Source organism: Ammodytes marinus (genome assembly GCF_949987685.1).
Source record: "Ammodytes marinus genome assembly, chromosome: 14".
In the NCBI taxonomy this organism is placed as follows: domain Eukaryota; kingdom Metazoa; phylum Chordata; class Actinopteri; order Uranoscopiformes; family Ammodytidae; genus Ammodytes; species Ammodytes marinus.
Window position 1 is genome coordinate 25,260,194 of NC_137218.1, and position 20,560 is coordinate 25,280,753.

The 20,560-nt window shown below is 41.5% G+C and overlaps 1 protein-coding gene across 4 annotated transcripts in view; it reads left to right on the plus strand.

Moving 5' to 3' along the window:
• Positions 1-537: 537 nt before the first annotated feature.
• Positions 538-20,560, plus strand: part of arhgap32b (Rho GTPase activating protein 32b) — a gene marked incomplete at its 3' end in the record, with an annotated part of 41,921 nt that continues 21,898 nt past the window's right edge. For 2 of the 4 annotated variants that reach the window (XM_080041399.1, XM_080041400.1), the window contains exons 1-9: positions 538-988; positions 6,165-6,251; positions 8,811-8,948; positions 9,887-9,979; positions 10,482-10,604; positions 10,808-10,885; positions 14,483-14,564; positions 16,215-16,268; positions 17,847-17,921. In XM_080041399.1, the coding sequence (XP_079897525.1) occupies positions 932-988; positions 6,165-6,251; positions 8,811-8,948; positions 9,887-9,979; positions 10,482-10,604; positions 10,808-10,885; positions 14,483-14,564; positions 16,215-16,268; positions 17,847-17,921 (787 nt within the window). In that variant the 5' untranslated portion in view covers positions 538-931. The remainder of the gene's footprint in view (positions 989-6,164; positions 6,252-8,810; positions 8,949-9,886; positions 9,980-10,481; positions 10,605-10,807; positions 10,886-14,482; positions 14,565-16,214; positions 16,269-17,846; positions 17,922-20,560) is intronic. The other 2 variants (XM_080041401.1, XM_080041402.1) reach the window with 1 other exon arrangement.

The following is a 20,560-nucleotide window of genomic DNA, read 5'->3' on the forward strand; positions in this document are numbered from 1 at the left end:
TTATGTTGTTGAGGGTCCCTCAAAACTAAATGGGTTCAACTCAAGGGGTTTTCCCCAATAAAGACATTTGAATACTACTTTGAATAGCATGCGACTGTGCAAGAGGACAGCACAGAGAGGACTGCACATGTGGAAGCAAAGAAAACTGCTCTCCTGCAAGTGCACCCCATCCCCCCCTCCTTTTTTGTTACCTCCTGCCCTCTCTAGCTCTTTTTTTCCTCTCTTTATTTCTCTCTCTCTCCCTCCCTCCATCTCTGCTCTTTGTCCTGGGAACGTACCAAGCGGAGAGGGGGAAGAGGAGGAGAGAAGGGGGAGGGGTGAGCCAGCATGTCAGACACACACAGGAGAGAATAGCATGTGGCGGAGGGACAGAGAGAAGCAGACTGTGAGGTCGGCAGAAGAACAAGGCTGAGAGAAAGAAAGAAAATAGCGCTTTTTTTTCTTCTTCTTCTTCTTTTTTAAAATCTATCCGCTCCCTCTCAGTGTGATCTGCTCATAATTAGATTGGCTGTTAAAGTTCTGTTGGGGTGACAGACAGACAGACAGACAGTCATCATCAGAGAGCAGACAGTGAGACGGGGAGAGAAAATCAGGATGGACCATCACAATGGGTAGGATGGTTTGAGAGGTCAAAATGGAGGAGATGAAAGCTGTCCCGTTGAGGAACCCACCTAATCACCACCACCACCACTGCTGCTGCTAATATTGCTGCCTCCCTGTCTCTGTGTCGCCCGCTGGGAAGAGCTTAACACTACACGTGAAAGAAAGTGGAGAGAGCTTGACATTTCTGTCCTGCCGAGGGGGAATTGTGTTTTGGGACCAGCAAAACAGAGCCCTGTTTGGACTGTACACTTGGGAGACACACACACTTGTACAGAGAAATAGAGACTGTGAGACAGGTGTTGGAGTGTTCAGGAGGGGCATACATGGAATGAGAGTACAGGAACTAAAACCAGGAAGGACAGAGAGGAAAATACACACTTGTGTTGTGAGTATGAAGTCTTTCTGTATCCTTTGACTGTGCTATTTGGTTCTATCTGTATTCTGCTGGTGAAATGCACTTTATCAGAGCAATGCTTCCCCCTTGTCCTTGTGTGCCTGCAGGACTCATCACAATGTGCTTGTGTCCAAAATATGGCCACAGTGTTCAGCTTGTTTTCCTCAGCACAGACCTTTTGTTAGAGAGGGACAGTGCAACTTCACCTCCATACGTGACTTGCTCCCTTTTGGAGAAATGACCGTCTTGGACCATGGATGGGATTTGTGGTACTTCTGAGATGTTGAATGAGCCTGCCCATACAAAATAAACAACAAAGTGCAGACCACCCATTGATGTATATATTCGTTGGACAGTGATAAAGCTACAATTACAGTGATTTTCAATTTTTTTTCTGATTTTTCTAGCTGTCACAAGGATTTTTCTTAGGATAGTTTCATTGCCATTGGTAAGATTGCTGCCCTTTTTGCTGGGGCTACAGGGACAATGTGTGTGCTTGTGCAGTGCAGGTTGGACTGAAATCAAATTTATACTGTGGTGTTTTGAATGCATTGCAAAAAAAAAACGAGCCTAGAATGTTAGACAAAGTCAGTCTTGCGCGGGATCTCATCTTAAGGTGTAAATTGGATAAACTTTATTCTTTAAATCATTTTTCTGCAAGTTCCAACTTTAGAATAGTTTTTTAACTGGTTGTTGTACAGTTGTGTTATCAGCTGGGAGCAAATGACAGTATGCTTCCTCGCTGGCTTTCTTTTAATAAATGCCATGTTTAGTTTCTTAAGGCTCTGTCAGCAGATGTGCAGTAGACGGTGTAGGACATAAGACATGCAGCTATAGGTCTGTGTTTATATCATGTCTGGACTCTGGACATATCTTATTTGAGTGTCCATATGAACAGCTGCACTCTCCTTTAGCCTACTGTATAATGTGTCAATTTAAGGAGGTGTAACCACTGAGGTTAATAATGACTCACTTTAAAGCACTGGAGTGGACTTCATTTATCTTGAACATCATGTCAACCCCTGGTGGTCGTGTTGAAGAGTTCTTATGAATTTTCTATACATTTCAATATCTTTATTGTTGTAATTTTACGTTACGAGTTGTTGGTCCTGAAAAGGTTCAGGTTGTAGGCCAGATGTTGTGTCGAAGTTGCAGTCACAGGAAAATGTATTTAAAAAAAAACCCTGTCGAGCCGTGCGTGTGCGTGCGTGCGTGCGTGTGTGTGTGCTGAAGAGTAGAGCCGGCGTGAGATTTTATGTTTGGCTTACATAAGGCAGTCGGTAATAATAAACAGAGAAAATGAATAAAAATGTCACTGTTGTCTTTGCCGACTTATCATAAAACCACCTGGAGAAAGCAGAGTGAATCCAGCCGATTACACTTTGTTAAAAAAGCCAATAAATGACCTCATATCTTTATCAGTCGTTTCTATGTCAATTGTTTTTAGTGACGACTAATAAATACAGAACTGACATTCACATATCAGACGGGGATAGATAGGGCACATATTGTAGGGCTGGTGGTTAAATGAAGTATGACCTCGTTTCTGTTAACGCCCCTTCTAGGGAGGTAAAGCCTTCATCCGGATGGAAGCAAATTAAGCTCCCAGTGTAAAGCTGCTCTGGGTCCAGTAAGATGACCTGAGCTGTCAGTATGCCTCTGACTTGATATAATTGGAAAATATCTATTGACTTTACAACACAGATTCATAATGCTAGGCAATAGATCAGAGGGAACCAACAGATCACTCTTACAGGCCTTTATGTACAAGATGAATAAAAGCAGGATGCAGCCCTGAGGAGACCCTGTGGAAGATGTCTATACTGGACAGTATTAAGCTCCTTTCTTTCACACATGCAGCCTTTCCCAGTAATGTTCCGGCATTTTCCCGGGAAGGGTTCATGTGTGAATGAAAGCCAGAATCTACTTTACGACAAATCTTCTCTGGCAATTTCCCACCCAAAAGATCTTGTAACATTACAGGGAATTTGCCGGGAAGGCCCTGTGGGTACGTCTTTAAGTCGGGGTGACCAAACCCTGCGCAGATGACATATTCAATCCACGATTTGTTGACAACAGCAGCAGCACCTTGAAACCACACTGAAAGCCAATGTCTTTTGTTTGTTAAACTTTATTCTTCAACAGTGGCTGGGAATTAGACAAACGGCAAATCAAGAGAGCTCCTCTCTGTCCGAGCAGAGGACGAGATTGACCATCAGCTGCCGTTTACGATCGACTTTTATCCAGTCTAGCTCAACCTTTTTCTTCTTCCTCATGTTGACTTTGGCAGTGTAGACACTACTGAGCTATGACTGCCCCCACTGGACATCTTGCTTCACCTATCATCAGCATTGCCATGTCATGTGTGGACAAGTGCAAGGTGGGAATGTTCAGGAATAGAGCTGCAGTTGTGAATAGTGAAAATAACTAGTGGGGCCTGGAATTAATTCCTGGTAATTTACTGGGAACAGTGTGAAAGAGGCTTTAATTTGGACCCTCTGTCTGTCAAACAAGATTAAGAGCCCACAGCTATACTAGTGATGCTGGCATGCCAACGTGCTTGCAGCGATAATGCTGACATTGAGATGTTTTAACAGGTATAAGGCTTAGCCTGTTCACCATCTTAGGTAGTTGAGTGTGTTAGCATGTTGGTAGTTGCTTGTCAAAATGGGTTTTGTACTGCTACTTTAAGCCTGTCTTTAAGATGTTCTATATATTATATTAAAACAACAATGTTTTCCTGCATGATTCCTTCCTTTCCTGGCTTGTTGCAGCAACAGAGATCCCGGTCAGTCAAAACAATGATTCTTGTGTCCTCGGTCACAGTAGGTCATTGGGCAGCTGTCCTTTTCCTTAAGTATAGGTCTTAAACCTTAAACCCACTAGTGAAATGTTTAAGTCTGCCTCCATGGCCTCCCTGCTAAAGTTTTTTTTTTGTTGCTTTTACTGGATGCTCTGTTTAGAGAATGGCTTTTGCTTTTGCAATATGTGCAGAACATTTCTGGGTTGCCCAATGCTGCGACTGGACCATAGAGAGGTAATTAGGTCATTTGCTGTCATACTAGTTTGTGTTTCTGAAAAGGACATTGTAGTTGTGTGAAAGCTCTATTTACTGCTGCCCCTCCATTAACAACTGTCTTTAAATCAAGCCCTCTTTAATGGGAACAAAAACAGTTCCATGTGTGTTTCTCCCTTCACTGGCACCATGATAATAGCTCTTTAGCGACCTTCAGAGCACATGAATGCCTTCAGTCTCAGTTTTTGCTCTTGCTATTGTGAACGTGAAGAATTTGTTCTGTCCTTTTTTCTGTATGAACATACACATTTTACCTTACAAACTAAAAGGTATGGAATAGAAAATGTAAAACATTCAATTCAGTTGTGTGTGTGAGAGAGTGGATTACCAAACATATACACGCCTGGAGCTGAGAAACAGAGACACATTCAAATAGCCAGTCCTGACAGCAGGTACTGCCAGGCCCAGTTTCAGTGACTTCCAACAATATAACCACTGTTTCTGATTCAGACCTCCTCCAATCTAGATCTCATTGCATAGCCTATGTGCTACATTGTACACATCAGTGACATAGACTCAGCTCTTCCCATATCCAGATAAACCTGAAATACATATTGGTAGGTGAGTGCAGCTCACTGTGGTCTGGGACTGACAAGAGTGGGAACATTGAATATTTCATGTTTACACATACTAGCTCCTATGACTCTTAAACGTCAGTATCTGGAAATAAGTAGAAGCAATAAGACGTCAATAGAGTTGAGTATCAGACAACTGAACTGTCGTTACTCGGAGATGTAATTTAACTAATTGCCTACAAACTACTGTTCACAAACAAATGCAGGACACACTTTGCAAATATTATGAATCTAATTACTGTATAGCCTATGGCCAGAAAATTAGGGCTGGGTGTTGGCAAGGACTTCAAAAAATGATTCAAGGGTCACAAAATGATACCTCACGATACATTGCGATAAGATGCATATTGCGATATTTTGCTTTGTATGTGGAAGGTGCCACTCAAATTTTTCCACATCACCAGGAATAGCACCAGGCAAATTTGATGGAACTAACTGTACTGTGACATAATAGGAGTGTAGGTTGTAGTTCACAACCCATTTAAAACGCAATTTTTTTGGAGCTCGAAATTGATACAGACATCACGCAAATGTATATCACCGCATAACAAATGAAACTATTATATATAATATTGAAACACACTATCCTGCAGTGCTTATCTATTGCACACATCCTTTATTTCATTGCAATGTTTGCTGTCTATCAAAGTAGCATTTTCTCCCAACCGTACCTGTAACTTCAATTTACTCCATGAAGGTTTGAGTTAAACTTTTCTCTGTAAAGAGGGCATATCTATTTGAGATCTGATTTTTAGAACACACATGATAGTAAGGTTTCAGGTATGAAGTTGTGGAAGGAGACATCCGACAGCATCTTATTCCTTATCATCCTGTTGAGCTATTGAGCAGATGCTGGCTGTAACAGCATTCCCAGCCTCACACTTGTTCCTCCATCTATATTTCATTAACATGTGGTCGCTGCACTGTTCCACTTGAACCTTATGAGTATTATCATCTCATACAGTATCCATTGATTTTTGAGACACTTTCTGTCAGTGAACCTTGTGAATGGGTCCCCCTTTTATTTCACTCTTTTTGTGCTGCCACATTTGTTCATGTAGTACAGGGCAGAACTGTGCTTAAAAGCAGCCTTTCATCCCTGCATTGTCTCTTTTGGCTTGAAAGTGAACATCTAAAGTAAAAGGCAACGTGGGGAAATTCCTTATATTGCCTAGAAATGTCCTTTTTATAAGTAGCTTCAAAGTTAATAAAATACATAACAGCTTGTGTTGAGTTTTGATTTTGTCTCCTGCCAGCACTTCATTTAAGCTGCAGCTCAATCAGTCAAAGCTCCATCATTAAATTAAATGAATAAATCGAAATTGGATCTTTGTGGGTTTTGTGCATACTGTATAGTACTGTCCAACCCATGAGGTTTTAATAATGGACCTGTCAAAGGATTTGTGTTGTTAAAGATGTTGAAGCCAGATTTCTCAGTCCCCACTATTCTCTCTGATTTCTCTGTGGAAAGTGCTTGTCTCATGCCTTGCCCCCCTTTTGTTTCTCTGTCTTACAGTTGTCCCTTGGCGATGAACAGTGTGAAGTGACACGAAACGGTTATGAGTCCAAGGAGCTGGTGTACTTGGTTCATATTTACTGCCAGGTAAGTAAGACAGTTGACTCCTCTGAATGTGGTGGTGCAGTAATACAAAAATCCAGATAAAGCTGAGCACATACCTCAACTCCCACAGCAGGCTTACACTTAAATATACTGTAATTATATGCAAACCATACAGACTCAATTTCATCTGCAAACACACGCACGCCCAGACGTTTATAAAAAATGTATGTGTCCTTTCATCGTTTCTCTCAACTTGGTAAGGTGATTTCCAAAGCACAAATAGCAGTTCAGTACAACCTGTTCAGATATCCAGCACAGTCCTCCATCAGAGCAGTGCACTGGCTCAAAGTCAGACATCTCTGAAACGCCTAACTCATTGTTTAAAAAAAAATCCAAGTTATGTGGGAATTTGGAACTTAATCAAAAAAAGCTGTGGATGAATGCCAGGATGGGTGAGTGATTCCAATCTGAAGAATGTCCGATAGCAAGGGCTTCAGAATGTCAGCTCTCCTCCTAACCTTGCGCTTTTACAAAGTCCCATACATATTTTATAATGGTACCTTGGCTGAAGTTTTTGATATTTATTGCGTATGCCGTTCTCTTGCCGGATGGGTTGCATATATTTTCTCTTCAATCCATGGTCGTTGTGTTCCATAGGTCTTGACAAAGTAAAACAACTCATCTTTTAATATTTATTTTTAAGGAGAGGTGTCAGAGAGTAAAGTAACAGCCACATTATGTATGATGACATGTACAAAGTTGTGCAAGACATTTGATTAACCTGGGCAGTGGGTAGTAGAACACACATGCACACCAGCTGCTCAGAAGCTTTGCACCAGACTCCTCCAGTGACACTTTTGATTCGGGTTTCATGCACTTCCCTCTACAGATCATATTTCCTTTGCTCGACCTTGGCAATGCCACACAAGTATGCGGCTGTGGACTTGGAAATTCCATCTTATACCAGCCATCGGAAAACGGCTAAATCTACACTGGTTGTATTTTAAAAGGGGGGGATGGCAAAGAGTTGGCAAAGAGTTCTGCACCCGGAGCTTTAAACGGAGAAAGCAGCACAGTGCAATTTGGTTCAGTTCCACAAACCCAGAAAAGGGGGTGTAACTAAGAGCAAGTGGGGCAGGGAATCATAAAGAGTTCCCTGAGCCCGCAGAGCACTCCCTGCACGTCTCCTTACCAGCCAGGCTTTTTGAAACAGACTAGAATCAGTGGGCTGAGCAGTGCACTGCAGTCCCAGTCGCACATGCCCTGGCCTCGCTACACACGGATCTTTCTAGGCCAAATCAAAGCAAAGATTCTTTCCACCACTCGTTTTCTCTCAGTGGGGTTTTGAGGTTTGGAGTCTCGTCTTCCCGGATAAAAAAGAAACAACAAATCCATGGAAGACCTCTTAGATGTAAGGGAAAAAAGAAAAGTTAAGTTTGTGGTGTGTGTGGTGGATTGAAGTCTATTGGATTGCACTTGCACTGTTGGCAATAAATCACTGAATTCTATTAGGAACGTTTGAGTAAGCTTTTGGTGTTCTTTGTATCTTCTAAGTACACACGTCCATGGGACACTGATGTCTTTTTTGATTTGTATTTTTTGGGGACAGTGCCATTGCATTGAAGGCATGAAAAGAACAGTGTCTGTGGGGACATAACAAAAGAGAACACTCCAAAAGATAAAAGGAAAACCAGTAGTCTCTGTAGATAGAGGTTTCAGTGGGCTGCTTTCATGCTTTACTCTGGCACTTTCTATAATAATAATAATAATGTTTTTAACCACCTCAGAAAAACGAAGAAGCCTGCTTTGGTTTGTTTAGATGGCACTTTTGATTATGATACGTTAAAGTAAAGTGTAGTTTTTAATAATAATGATTTTAACATTGCATGTGTAGCTTTCTTTAGTGCTTTCCAAGGAAAATAAAGAATAAAAAACTAAAAAGTACAAACAAGAAATGATACTCTAAAACGCTGTTAACAACAGTAGATGAGAACATTAAATGGAGTGTTAGTGGAGTGGGTACAGAAAGTACTGTGTTGTTGAATACAGGACATTTTTTTACACCAGAAAACAAAATAATTTCCACATTGGGCCACACTGTCATTGTAATTAGGAGCAGGACAGATGTTTTGCAGTAATGTTAAGCTACCTTTAATACTTTTGTAGATCACTTTTTCCCTTTCCTAACTGACACAATGACAAAAGCCAACCAAATGTTGCACTAACATACTAAACAGGTTCTTAAAGGTAATGTATATGTAGATGCTCCCACCAGCCCCTGAACTCACTAATACTTTAGCTTTTAAAACAATCCCAAACTGATTCAGCTCTTTGATTACTATATATTGTCCTGAAATTAATGAAGAGCATTTACTGGAAGTTAGTAAAATGCATTCATTATGCTTAATCGGGAATCTGTTCTTTTACATACACAAAAGTACACCAGGTTGGAGTATGTTTAACGGGCATAGCCCTAATTAATTGCTTCTTATCGCACAACTGGAATTACTTTTGTAACTGTTTTCACTTGAATCAATGAGTGTGTTCTCTTGCTCTGCCTCTTGCTGGTTACACTCATATATTGTGGTTGTGGTTGTGAAGGGTCGGAGTTGGATTGTGAAGCGCAGCTATGAGGATTTCCGTGTCCTGGATAAGCACCTGCACCTCTGCATCTATGACCGACGCTTCTCCCAACTGCCTGAGCTGCCTCGACTAGAGAGTCTGACTGATCAGTCAGAGGTAAGCACTGAAAACACATCAATACACTCACTTATACCAGCACACTGCAGCATTCAGGGACTTGGACTTCTAAAACTTAACAAGGTATTAGTTATCCAGATAAAACCTATTCCAGTTAACCTGCTTTAATATCCAATATAATCTACCAGGCCGTTGACAAATTTCAAATTGTGCATTCCAAATACAGTTATTCCCTCCTCAGCTCTCATGTGAAATGAGCCGAAACCCTTATTGTCTGATTGAGGCTTTAAAAGGAATGCAGAGGTTAGGTATCAGACCAAACTGGTAAAACCAGTTCTTGTGTGTGTGTGTGTGTGTGTGTGTGTGTGTGTGTGTGTGTGTGTGTGTGTGTGTGTGTGTGTGTGTGTGTGTGTGTGTGTGTGTGTGTGTGTGTGTGTGTGTGTGTGTGTGTGTGTGTGTGTGTGTGTGTGTGTGTGTGTGTGTGTGTGTGTGTGTGTGTGTGTGTGTGTGTGTGTGTGTGTGTGTACTATTTCAGAATAATAGCTGCCTGCAGTATACCCCAGTACTTTCATCAGTAGCTGTGTTTATAGGATTCATTGGGTCATTAGTGAATAATGATGGAACTGCATGTTTATATGAGACGATCTCAGCTCAAACTTCCATTTCTTCTCTGTTAAGTTTAGGGACATCATTAGCTGTAATGTGCAGATGTCAGGCACCATAAAACTAAACTTTCCTTGTAATATGAAGTCCTAGCTGCAAATGTCTTAAGTAGTTCACTACTCTATGCACACATACTGTTTAAGTAGCCGCCTTTGTTGCTCAGAAACACAACACATGGTATTAATTAACGCCCATTGTAACAGCGAGGTTTAATACTCAATGTTTTAGTAGTGGATTATTACAGTAGCATATAGACCTATAAGAAGTCAATGTAATGCCTATTTAACTAGCCTGTGTGTTTTCTTCCATGTTAGTCAGTTTCCCAGATGTTGTTGGCTTACCTCTCACGGCTCTCAGCCATCGCTGACAACAAGATCAACTGTGGGCCCGCCCTCACATGGATGGAGGTAGGGCTTTGACAAGTGCACATATAGAAGACTCTTTGAAGGCAAGAGAAAAAAATTCAGTGGATTATCTGTGGAGAGCCTAAAGTTAAGACTTTGCTATAGACGAGATATTATTTCTGCGATTCACTGATCTTACCTGTAAATGAAATGATAATTCACAAAATGCCTTTGTACCATATATGATTAAACTAGTATTATTTTTCTAGTTAAAAAACAGCCGGTTAGCATCCTTTTAACCAAATGTAATAGTCATGAAGAGGTTTCTGTAAGAATTGTTAGAGTTGAATTGTTTAGTCTCAAACACTGCAGTGACATATTACAAACAGCAGAACTGCATCAACAAACAAGAAGTAGACAAACGATGATAGAAAGATTTCTGGCGCCTCAGTGTCCTACTTTGCTATAAAAGATTAAGATTACTATAGAAATACAATGGCATTCTGCTTACAAGAATATTGTCGTAGATGTTTGAAGCAATTTTGGACGTGTGTGTGTGTACTAGGTCGACAATAAGGGCAATCATCTGCTGGTCCATGAAGAGTCGTCCATCAATGTGCCGGCTATTGCTGCTGCCCACGTCATCAAGCGCTACAACGCCCAGGCCTCAGACGAGCTGTCCTTCGAGGTGACAACAAGATCACACACACACACTCGCACACACTCTCACTCTCTCTCTCTCTCTCTGGATATACTGCGATTCCATCAGAATTCCTTAGATAATAATGATTGGAGTTTCATGCCCTTCTATACACTCTCTTCACTTTAAGCCATTACTGATGTCTCCTATGGACAATCAGACTTTTCCTTGATATCCCTTGTTCTCTGCAGGTTGGTGACATTGTGTCAGTGATTGACATGCCCCCTAAAGAAGACACCACATGGTGGAGGGGCAAGCATGGCTTTCAGGTACGCATGCAGCTCATCAAACACTTTTCAAAACCCACACATTCCAACTTTTTTAGTTTTCAATCTTTTCCACTGTTTGCAAACCCTTTGATGAGATTTGTACTTGGTGGTATTTCAAGGACAAGCAGAGAACACTGCTTTGTGAAGCAGATTTCAAATATCCAGTTTGCTGAAAGACAAAGCAAGATACAAATCCTCTTTTTATGTGAAGCTTTTGAGCAGATTACAGGGCGTGTGCCTCCCCCCCTGTAACTCTAACCGGATTCATATTCCTACACAGCGCTCAGAGCAACCTTAGAACAGACTCAAACTTGTGCTATTCAGGAGATTTTTTATTTTTTTATTTTTTTACTACAATATACCTTAATTCTCCCAGTTTCATCTCTCAGCATCATATATTCTTAGCACTTTGTTTGCTTAGGGCTTATTTTGCCCTTATCCGTAATAAAGTGGGAAAAAATTGAAATTCAAGTAATGAACAGTGTTGGGAACGTTACTTTAAAAAAGTAATTAGTTATAGTTACTCACTACTTGTTCCAAAAAGTAACTGAGTTAGTAACTGAATTACTTTATAATAGAAGTAACTAGTTACCAGGGAAAGTAACTATTTGCGTTAGCCTACTGTAAAAAAAAAGTTGCTATAGGCCTATGTAAAAAAAAAATCGATTTTTCTGAGCAGTTGAAATGAGTAGAACAGACAGGTAGGCCTACTTGTAGGCTACATAACCTTCAATATGTATTGCACAGCAAGAGGTTTATCCTGCACTTCAAGTATTTTGTTCTCAACAGAAGTATAGCCTAGAGGATCTGCTAGGCTATCACTGGATTCACTTCAGGGGTGTCGGCTAAAACACCACTTAAGGCCAAAAACGTCAGACTATGAAGCATGAGACGATGAGAGGAGGAGTAATTTCCTTCTTTAACATGCACAGTAGGCTACAGATCCCAGGAAAAGAACAATAGCAATATTTGGCTCGTGATGACACGCTAAACAGCTGTTGCAACCGGCGAATCGCGGCCGTTTAATAACGTGCATAAATTATAATTTATAGAGATCGGGAAACTCCATGCACTTACTCACAAGGGCGATGCAAACAAACTCAGGGAGAGCGCGTTTCAACCGTGGATTGATAGGTGGTTACTGCGGCAGCGTGCACGCTCACACAACAGAGAGAGAAAGAAAAAGAAACTTCACTAAACAGGCGCTCCGGCTGACTGACATGACGGCGCTAACTGACAGTTATAATGTCATCCACACTGAATAAAACACACCGGTCTCCTCACTAGCAGTTTGGGTAGTATGGAGCCAGAGGTGCGTTCGGATTACACAGTTTATTCAATCAATTCAAAGTAACGCACCGCATTTAACGTTCAGTAATGATAACGGCGTTGTAACGACGGAAAAAGTAATTAGTTAGATTACCCCGTTACTGAAAAAAGAACGGCGTTACCTAACGCCGTTATTTTAAACGGCGTTATTCCCAACACTGGTAATGAATAATACATAATTACATTTTTGATGATAAATCTTTTCCCAGGCTATGAGGAAACAAGCTGTTAAATGAACAGCCCCTTGAGTATCACAAGTTATTCTGAAATAGAGGTTGATCATAATTGAGCAGGACAGTCGGTCCATGTTATGTATGTGTGCATAAGCTTCACTCAGACACCTATGTATAAAACACTGCAGGCCAGATTGACTTAGCAGGCGTTCGGACAGAAATCAGCCCTGTGTTAAAACAACACAGCGGCTGTGTTGGTGGGAGCGTTTTTGTTTAAGGTCCCATTGAGAAATGAAATAGGATCCAGGAAGTCCAGTTAGACAAACAAAGCTATGCGTTTTAAGGCTCATCTGACACCGAAACACTGGCCAGCAGTTTGTTATACACACAGACAGGATACAACTCTGGAGGGGTTACTACAGCGGGTTAACCCTAGAAATACAGCATTTATTCCGGAATGTGTGCTTGCATGTATTTGCTGGATGAAGTCACTCTGCTGCAACAACTGTTCTTTCACACCGAGCTAAAGTAAGTTTGAGCCCGGCTGTATGTTTTTGGGCCTGTTTGTCAGGCGCACAGTAGATGCATTTTGTCCTCAACACCCTGCAGGCTGGAGCCATAGTTTACTTCTCAGTTTGTAAGATCGAATATGTGTGCTGCTGGGTTTACTGTTGGCTACAAATTGCAACCGTCAGTTTTGCTGAAAATATTTTTTTCTGCTTCTCAGTGCGATGTCTAAACATAGCGCTGATGGGATTTACAACTCTACAAAAGTCGAAACCTTCTAGTGATGAAAATAAATGAAATATAGGCTTATGTACAAGTGTATACTTTAGCAACTATTACTAAACAAAAACACTGATGCTGACAGTCTGAGCTACCTGACATAAACACACGTAGAATATGGCAGTAAAATTCTTCAAAACTGCAACATTCATTCGCATAATTTTAACCTCCTGTGTGTTGTGTCATGGATCAAGAGGAGAGATAGTTAAAGCTATGTAATAGCACAAGTCTCTGAATTCTCCAAATATGTAAGAAGGAAGCTCTTTCTGACCTTTTACTTTGAAAGTTTATGTATACTGAAAATATAGTTTATTTCACTATCAAAACTGCCCATCATTTTAACGTTTTAAATCACAGAACCTAGACCTAGAACCCTGTCCTCCTCTGTCGGTTTTGACTCCCTAAAATAAATAGTTAGTTGTATTTCACAGCAGTTGTCATTGACTTGAGACCGCTGCCCTCCTCTGGATCACGCAGCTTCTCCCTCTGAACTCCCTTTCTAGATTCATACTAATGGCTGACTAAGGGTGCTTTCACACCCGCCTTGTTTGGTCCGGAATTTCAGACTTTCCCATTTGATCCAAACAAAAATTACCTGTGTGAAACCTCCCACGGTCCGGACTAAACAGGCGGACCTTGGTCTGACTAAAAGAGGTGGTCTCGGTCCGGATTACAGTATATAGTGTGAAGGCAGGTTATGGATGGTTCGGACTTACAGACCAATAACCAATCAATGTCCAGTATAGGGGGACGCAGCCCGTGTAAAAGGTGATAAACACAGGATGTAGGTATGTCATGGAAAGTTCTTAAGTGTGCTCACAAAAATGCAATGTGAATTCAAACCTTAGCGGATCAAATATATAGTTAGTTAGTTCGGACCCTTGTGCGGCGGACTATTAGGTGTGAAAGCCCCCTGAAACTCAAAGAGGACGTGTGTCTGGGTAAGTGACACAAACAAACACACCTGCAGTACCGCATTCGTCCATTGGGGTAGGCAGTCGTTTGTATATTGTTTGTGCTGGTTTGTTGACAGTCACATCATTTTCAATATTTTTTTTATGTCAGTCTTGTGATTTTCACAAGAGCAGCAGGTACACTTAACATGTGGCTTCAGTGCGATGAGGTCATCTCGTTAAAGGCCCAAACCAAGTCCATAGTGTCACCTTTGTCACAGTGCTCCTCACACTAACGTCACATGAGGATTTGTGTCATCCATAAAAGTGTGCACACTGCACTGTGTGTCTCTCTCTCTCTCTGACTTAATTTTATTATCTAAATCTGATTGTACGTCGTCCTCTACTCTCTCCAGGTCGGTTTCTTTCCCAGCGAGTGTGTGGAGCTCATAAATGACAAAGTGCCGCAGTCCATGACCAACAGCGTGCCAAAAGCAGGTACTCCTCTCTTAAAGCGTTCAAAGGAAATGTGTTGGAAGGAAGTAATCACTGATGGCCGTAAATGTCTCAATGATGATGCAGCTGTATTTTCAGGAAGTGGTTGGTCTGGAATGAATGATTGTGTGTGTGTGTGTGTGTGTGTGTGTGTGTGTGTGTGTGTGTGTGTATGTGTATGTCACACTTTGCCCAAAATATTATTGCAGGTCTGGCAGAGTTGTTGTGTGTGTCATTAAATTGAAGAACTGTATAGTGGATTTCCGGTTTAATAAATTTACACCATCACCGTTTCCTACATTTGATAAAGTGCAAAGCAGTGGAAGTGTACATAAAGCCAATATACAGAGCTCCATTAGAGGTATTTGCCTTTCACAGGAGACAGGACTGAATTATAATACATACATACTATTCATCAATAAAGATAGAACATAACTTGAATTCATAAACGTGTAACAGTGAAGGATATTACCCAGCATTGAAACACGTCACCCTCTGAAATGGCCTACTAATCATGCTATATTGACTCAGCGCTATGCAAATGCACTGGGAAATAACTGTGCTAATCTATTGCTGTCCAGAGCAAACAGATAAGCTCTTAGCACACTCCCGAGAGTGTCAAAGACAAATATATATTGTACACGCTCTGGGTATCAAAGAGAAAACGCTGAGCAACATTTGTCGGCTGTGATACAGACCTTGCCCTCACTTGTTCACACACACTGAATTACAAACAGCACAAATAACTGCTCATGTCATGTCGCTATGTCTGAAGCCCTTTTGATCAAACATGATTGTCTTTTACAATTCCACACCACTTCTCCGATATCCAAAGACTGATTCGACCAATAATACTAACTGTCAGTGGCTGGCTTTTAGAGAAAGGGCTCCTCACCATCATAAGCCTCTGAGACTCTATATTTTAAAATAAGTGATGACGCAGTGAAAGAAAACACAGACCCCACCATATCCAATATCAGAATAGCTTATATAATTACAGTTCTGGGTTCTGGGGGTCACCCATGTTATGTGTTGTGCCAAACCAGTTTTAAAACCCCAAAGAGTTGGGCCTCTCAAAACTGTGTGACTGATCAGAGAAGCATCTTGCGTTGTGGAGTTAACTGTTGCAGTGCACGCACAAACACATTACACAGTCCATGACTTAATACTTGCCTGCCCCCCCTCCCCCCACACACACACACACACTTTAGAGCAATGATGCAATGCTTGTGTCTGTTTTGTGTTTTGCATGTGTTCTCATTATTGTCAATCGTCCTTTTACAGAGTATCCGCAGGTCAAGTATATCATTAAGATGCCCTGTATAGAGTTGTTGTTAGCTTTGTTCAATCAGAAATATGTTGTGTGTTTGGTTATTATTGTGTAGAACATACTGTGTAAACCAGGACTTTCAAAACCAATAATATTTAGTTTTCTAAAAACCTGCTGATGCCCTGTTGTCAGTGATATGAATGCAACTCCATGGATCTAAACAAATAACTAAATGTAATGGTGTTTCAGCTGCCTGTCTGTGTGTGTACCAAACTGCACTGCTTGTTCTCCACTGCAATGCATCATGGATACTGTTATGACCTCACTGTACAGGGATGTAAAGTAGTATGTGCATGTGTTTGACTGTGACTCCTCTGCTTCAGCCTCCTCCCCCTGCTCTGGCCTGCAGCCTGCTTCTTGGAGTCTCTTCCCTCCCTGTGCGTGTTGGTATACACACCTCATTCACCCGTCCACTCACTCCACCTTTACTCACGTGCACCACATAAACATTTTCACATTTGGACATTATGACATTTTGTTCTTCAGAGTTTGAATATAGTTCAGTATATTTGAAGTAGGATTGTATTATGTACTTAGTTAGTCGGTTACTTTTATGGAGCTGACAATCAGCGCAGTTACTTCAAGGAGTTTGGGGGAGACATCGCAGTAGTGGAAGTCAGCGTTGTTTTTCGCCACATATATGAATGTTTACCGAAAAAATTAATAAAATCTACTCTTGATAAAAAAGTGCAAAAATAAACGGTTGTCTGGCGGCAAACTAAAGCGGTGAAAAAGATCTACATTTCGCGTACCATTGAACGGCTATTTATTTTTTAGTTAGGCATGTATATACGTCATTAAAAAAAAATTCTCCTGGCCCCCTACAGCGACGTCTCCCCCCAAACTCTTTATAGTGACTTCACTGATCGCCATCTCCATAATGTTACAGAATAACTATGCCTAAGTAGTACCCCATACAACCACACTTCAAAAATACTGAACTATTCCTTTAAAGTTATAATCCTTAAGATTTCAGTCCTGGTTCTCTTGAAAATAAGTGAGGCTACTGTAGTTACATGTAGATACTACAGGATCCTTGGGGGTTGGCGATCCCTTCTTGAGCAGCTTATTTGTATGAAATTTAACAGAGGAGCATCTGGTTCATCGTTTCGTTTACAGCACAGCCAAATAAACTTAACATTGTTTTCTCAAAGAAGTCGCTTAGTAAAATTGGCTTCCACACAACAGCAGGAAACAATAACAGGAGTTGGTTAGCTTGCTGAGGAATCAGAGGTCTGTTCATCTTACAGCTCGCTGTGGTTGTTCACTTTGTTTCCAATACCCTCAGAAATATTGTAAACTGATCCGAAAAAAAAAGTTCTTCTCAAGGCATTCTTGACTCCAACCGATCTTCAGCGAGAACTAAATCATTGCCATCATAGCCGCCACGTGTTCCACCAGTTGCAATGTTTTTTTTTATGTGAACTCAGCAGCATTAGCAGTAACTTAACACAGCTGTGATACAGTCATATAGCTAACAGTAAACATGAGGCCCATATCAGGCAGGTCAAATTACAAACAGTGACACTGGATTTCGTCCTGAATAATTTCTTGTCAATCCCTTGTGCCTACGTAGGCGAAAACATCCATACCAGAATGCAAATACACTAAATGGCTATCGCTGAAGAACTGTTGACCATAAATACTCTCAAAAATGCTGTTTGGTTTCATGAGAATCTTAAGGATTATGACTTAAAAGTTCAATACAGGTACATTCATGTAGATATACTTTAGTTATTGCATGCAACGTTTCTTTAATTAAATATACTTATGAAACATTTTCTTACTGTCTCACAAAACAGTTTTTTGCTTAAGCATCAAGGTATCATTTCTATGAAAACACGCTCTGTTCTCTAACTTGAAGTGCTTCTCTCCCTCTGCTGCTTCTCTCATGTCTCCATCCATCCATCCATCCATCTTTCTGTTGGTCCATCTGTCCATCGGGCTGCATGCAGACTTGGAGATGGAGAGTGTAATACAGGAGAATGCATGGGTGGCCGACCCGCTAAACCACTACAGCCTAAGCTCAGGTAGACAACAAAATCCTACCCCCCCCCAACCAAAACACTAACTCCACAACCCGAGTGATGTGTTTGCACAGTGTGACTCTTATACCACTAGTCTGTATACCTAGACATGGTAGATGAAAGATTGGGAGTTGTAGTTTCACTGTTCACATAAGAATATTGTGCACTGTGACCTGTCTTTGACCTTTAACACACTTATCTACAGCCTCGGATTGGTTCGGCTCAGCATGCATTTAAATTGTGTTTCCACAGTCAAAAGATGGAAAGGGTACCAAAATTAGCAAATTGTGTCACACCCATTTTGGTCACCCTTTCATTGGGTTACCAAGCCGTCCCAAAAGGGTCAAGCTACACACTGCAGTCTGTTGATTGGTCGATAGAATCATCATTTCAGTGTGAGAGATACACCGCTGTGTCAAGTCACCTCCGCAAGAGGTGTTTAGAGAAAAAAATATCAGTGTGCAGCTCTTTGTTTATTGTGTGGCGTTTTTCCTATTAATTTAATTATTCAGCGTGCTACACTGTGTCCAAGTAAGGGTGCTGTCTGCAGTGGAAACGCAAGCCAGATCTAGGGTCACCGTGCCCTGCTGACCCGTGCCGTGCCGAACCGAACTGTGCTGCCCAGTGGAAACAGTGACTGTTATCTCTACACTATGATGGAGCGTTAGACTTAAGCCACATGTGGTTGTGCAATAATTGTTGAGCATGTGTGGCTGACACAGTAATGTGTAAATAGCCGAGTGAGTGTGTGTGTTTGTGTGTGCTTTCACTTCACTTGCTATAAGCTTGTATAAGAAAAGTTATGTGTGATGCAAATAATGACAATTTCCTTTCAGGTATGTTACTCAAAGTCCCTAAAATGTCTTTTTGTGTTGCAATAATCTTCTTATTATCCTGCACTACGCTGGATCTTTAGTCAGAATGAATCTTCCTGGGTCCATTTTGCATGCCATCTGTTTAGAAAAGGAATATAAAGACTGTGTATAAAGGATTTGGGATTAGGTGTAGAAGTCTTGAGGAAACCCCACTTTTCAAATGTTGCTTTCAGCAGAGAACAGCCCCATGTTCTTTTTTTTTTCTTCTTCTTTTGCCTCTGAAGGTGTATGCAAATGAGCCAAGTTACTACAGCATTTCTCAAAGCTGCTGAACGTTCCCTGTGTGTATATGGACGGGGTCCAGCTGTGTTTGTGTGCGTGTGTGTCTGTTTGGTTGGAAGCTGAAAGGCTCCCAGGGCAGGGGTGCCATAGTGCTAGGTCTGGACCGGCCTTGATTTATTTAATCCTTTTACAATGACGGGGCCCTGTAAAACCATCCATTGAGCGTTAAGCTTTGTCCCGCAACAGTAAGAATCTCTGTCTCCCTCTCCATGGTGACCGAAAGAGCACATTCCTGCAGGGAGCCACACGACATTGGGAAAATATGCTTTGCTCTGCCTGGATCCATTCTGCTCACCAACCACTAACCTTTGCCGTTTCCCCGGTAAAAAAACATGGAAATTGTTAACATGCTGCCCTGCTCCCCATTTATATCAAGACGATAGAAGCTAGGGAGTTTTATCCTTTTGGTCCATGTGCTAGTGTCGGTTGCACTAGAATCTCTTCCCAGTAAAAATACTCTTTTGTTGACATGAACGTGAAAACAAAGAGTTGACCCAACAGTCAACAGCCTTCTTTCCTCCTCAGACAGCCCAATAGACCTACCACTCTCTGACCCAGATGTAGAGGCCCCCTCTGTTGCTCTCCTTAGTGGAAGGCCTTTCGTCATGTCTGGGGACCAGTGATTTGGGCAGCTGTGAGGAGCACACATGAGCCAAGACAGCTGCTTATGTGAAGCAGAGAGGAAGGGGAAGTGGGGGAGAGAGAGAGAATGTGTGGGACAGAGTCAGATTTGTCCTCCTTTTTTCCAGAGGTTCGCAATTCATTTCCTGTGAAACTATTCAAAGACGTGTTGCTCTGTAGTTTCAATAAGAGACGGTTGTTTGTAGACCGCACCTTTGTTTGGGGAGGCCGCTCTGTGACTACAATCTGACAACTCGGGAGTATCTGTAGTTCACAATGCGTAGTTGTATCGTAAACTGTATTGTCATCTGGTGTCACTGCTAAAACAAACCATTCCATGCTGTGTGTGTGTTACAGCCATGCTTATGATTCAGACATCATGGTGTTCCCTGTGCTCCTGTATGTTGAACTTGGCACGCGACCACAAAACACACTTCCTTGTTCTTCCCACATCCCGGGAGTGAAATAAACTATTCAGATCCATGCAAAATAGCAGCTGTATAACACCTCATCTAACAAAAAAGCTCTCATCCTGTTATATGCTATGGTGATGACATCAGGGCAGCGCTTCCTGAAGAGACCAATAGATGCTTAGCACAATGCTAATAGTCTTTACTGTGAAAGGCAGGGCTTCACTTTGTCTGCCAGTGACAGCCCACCTGCCTCCCACTGTTCTAACTATGCCACAAATGTTGAATCAATTAGTTTTCATTTTAAAGGTATCATGACGAGCTTAAACCACAACCTATTCAAGTAAAATGCACCATATACTGTATACAAGGTAGGTGAATGAACTGGAGGAGAGAAAACTCTAAACTCACTGTATCTTGTTTATTCAGCCCCATGACATATATTACATCTCTT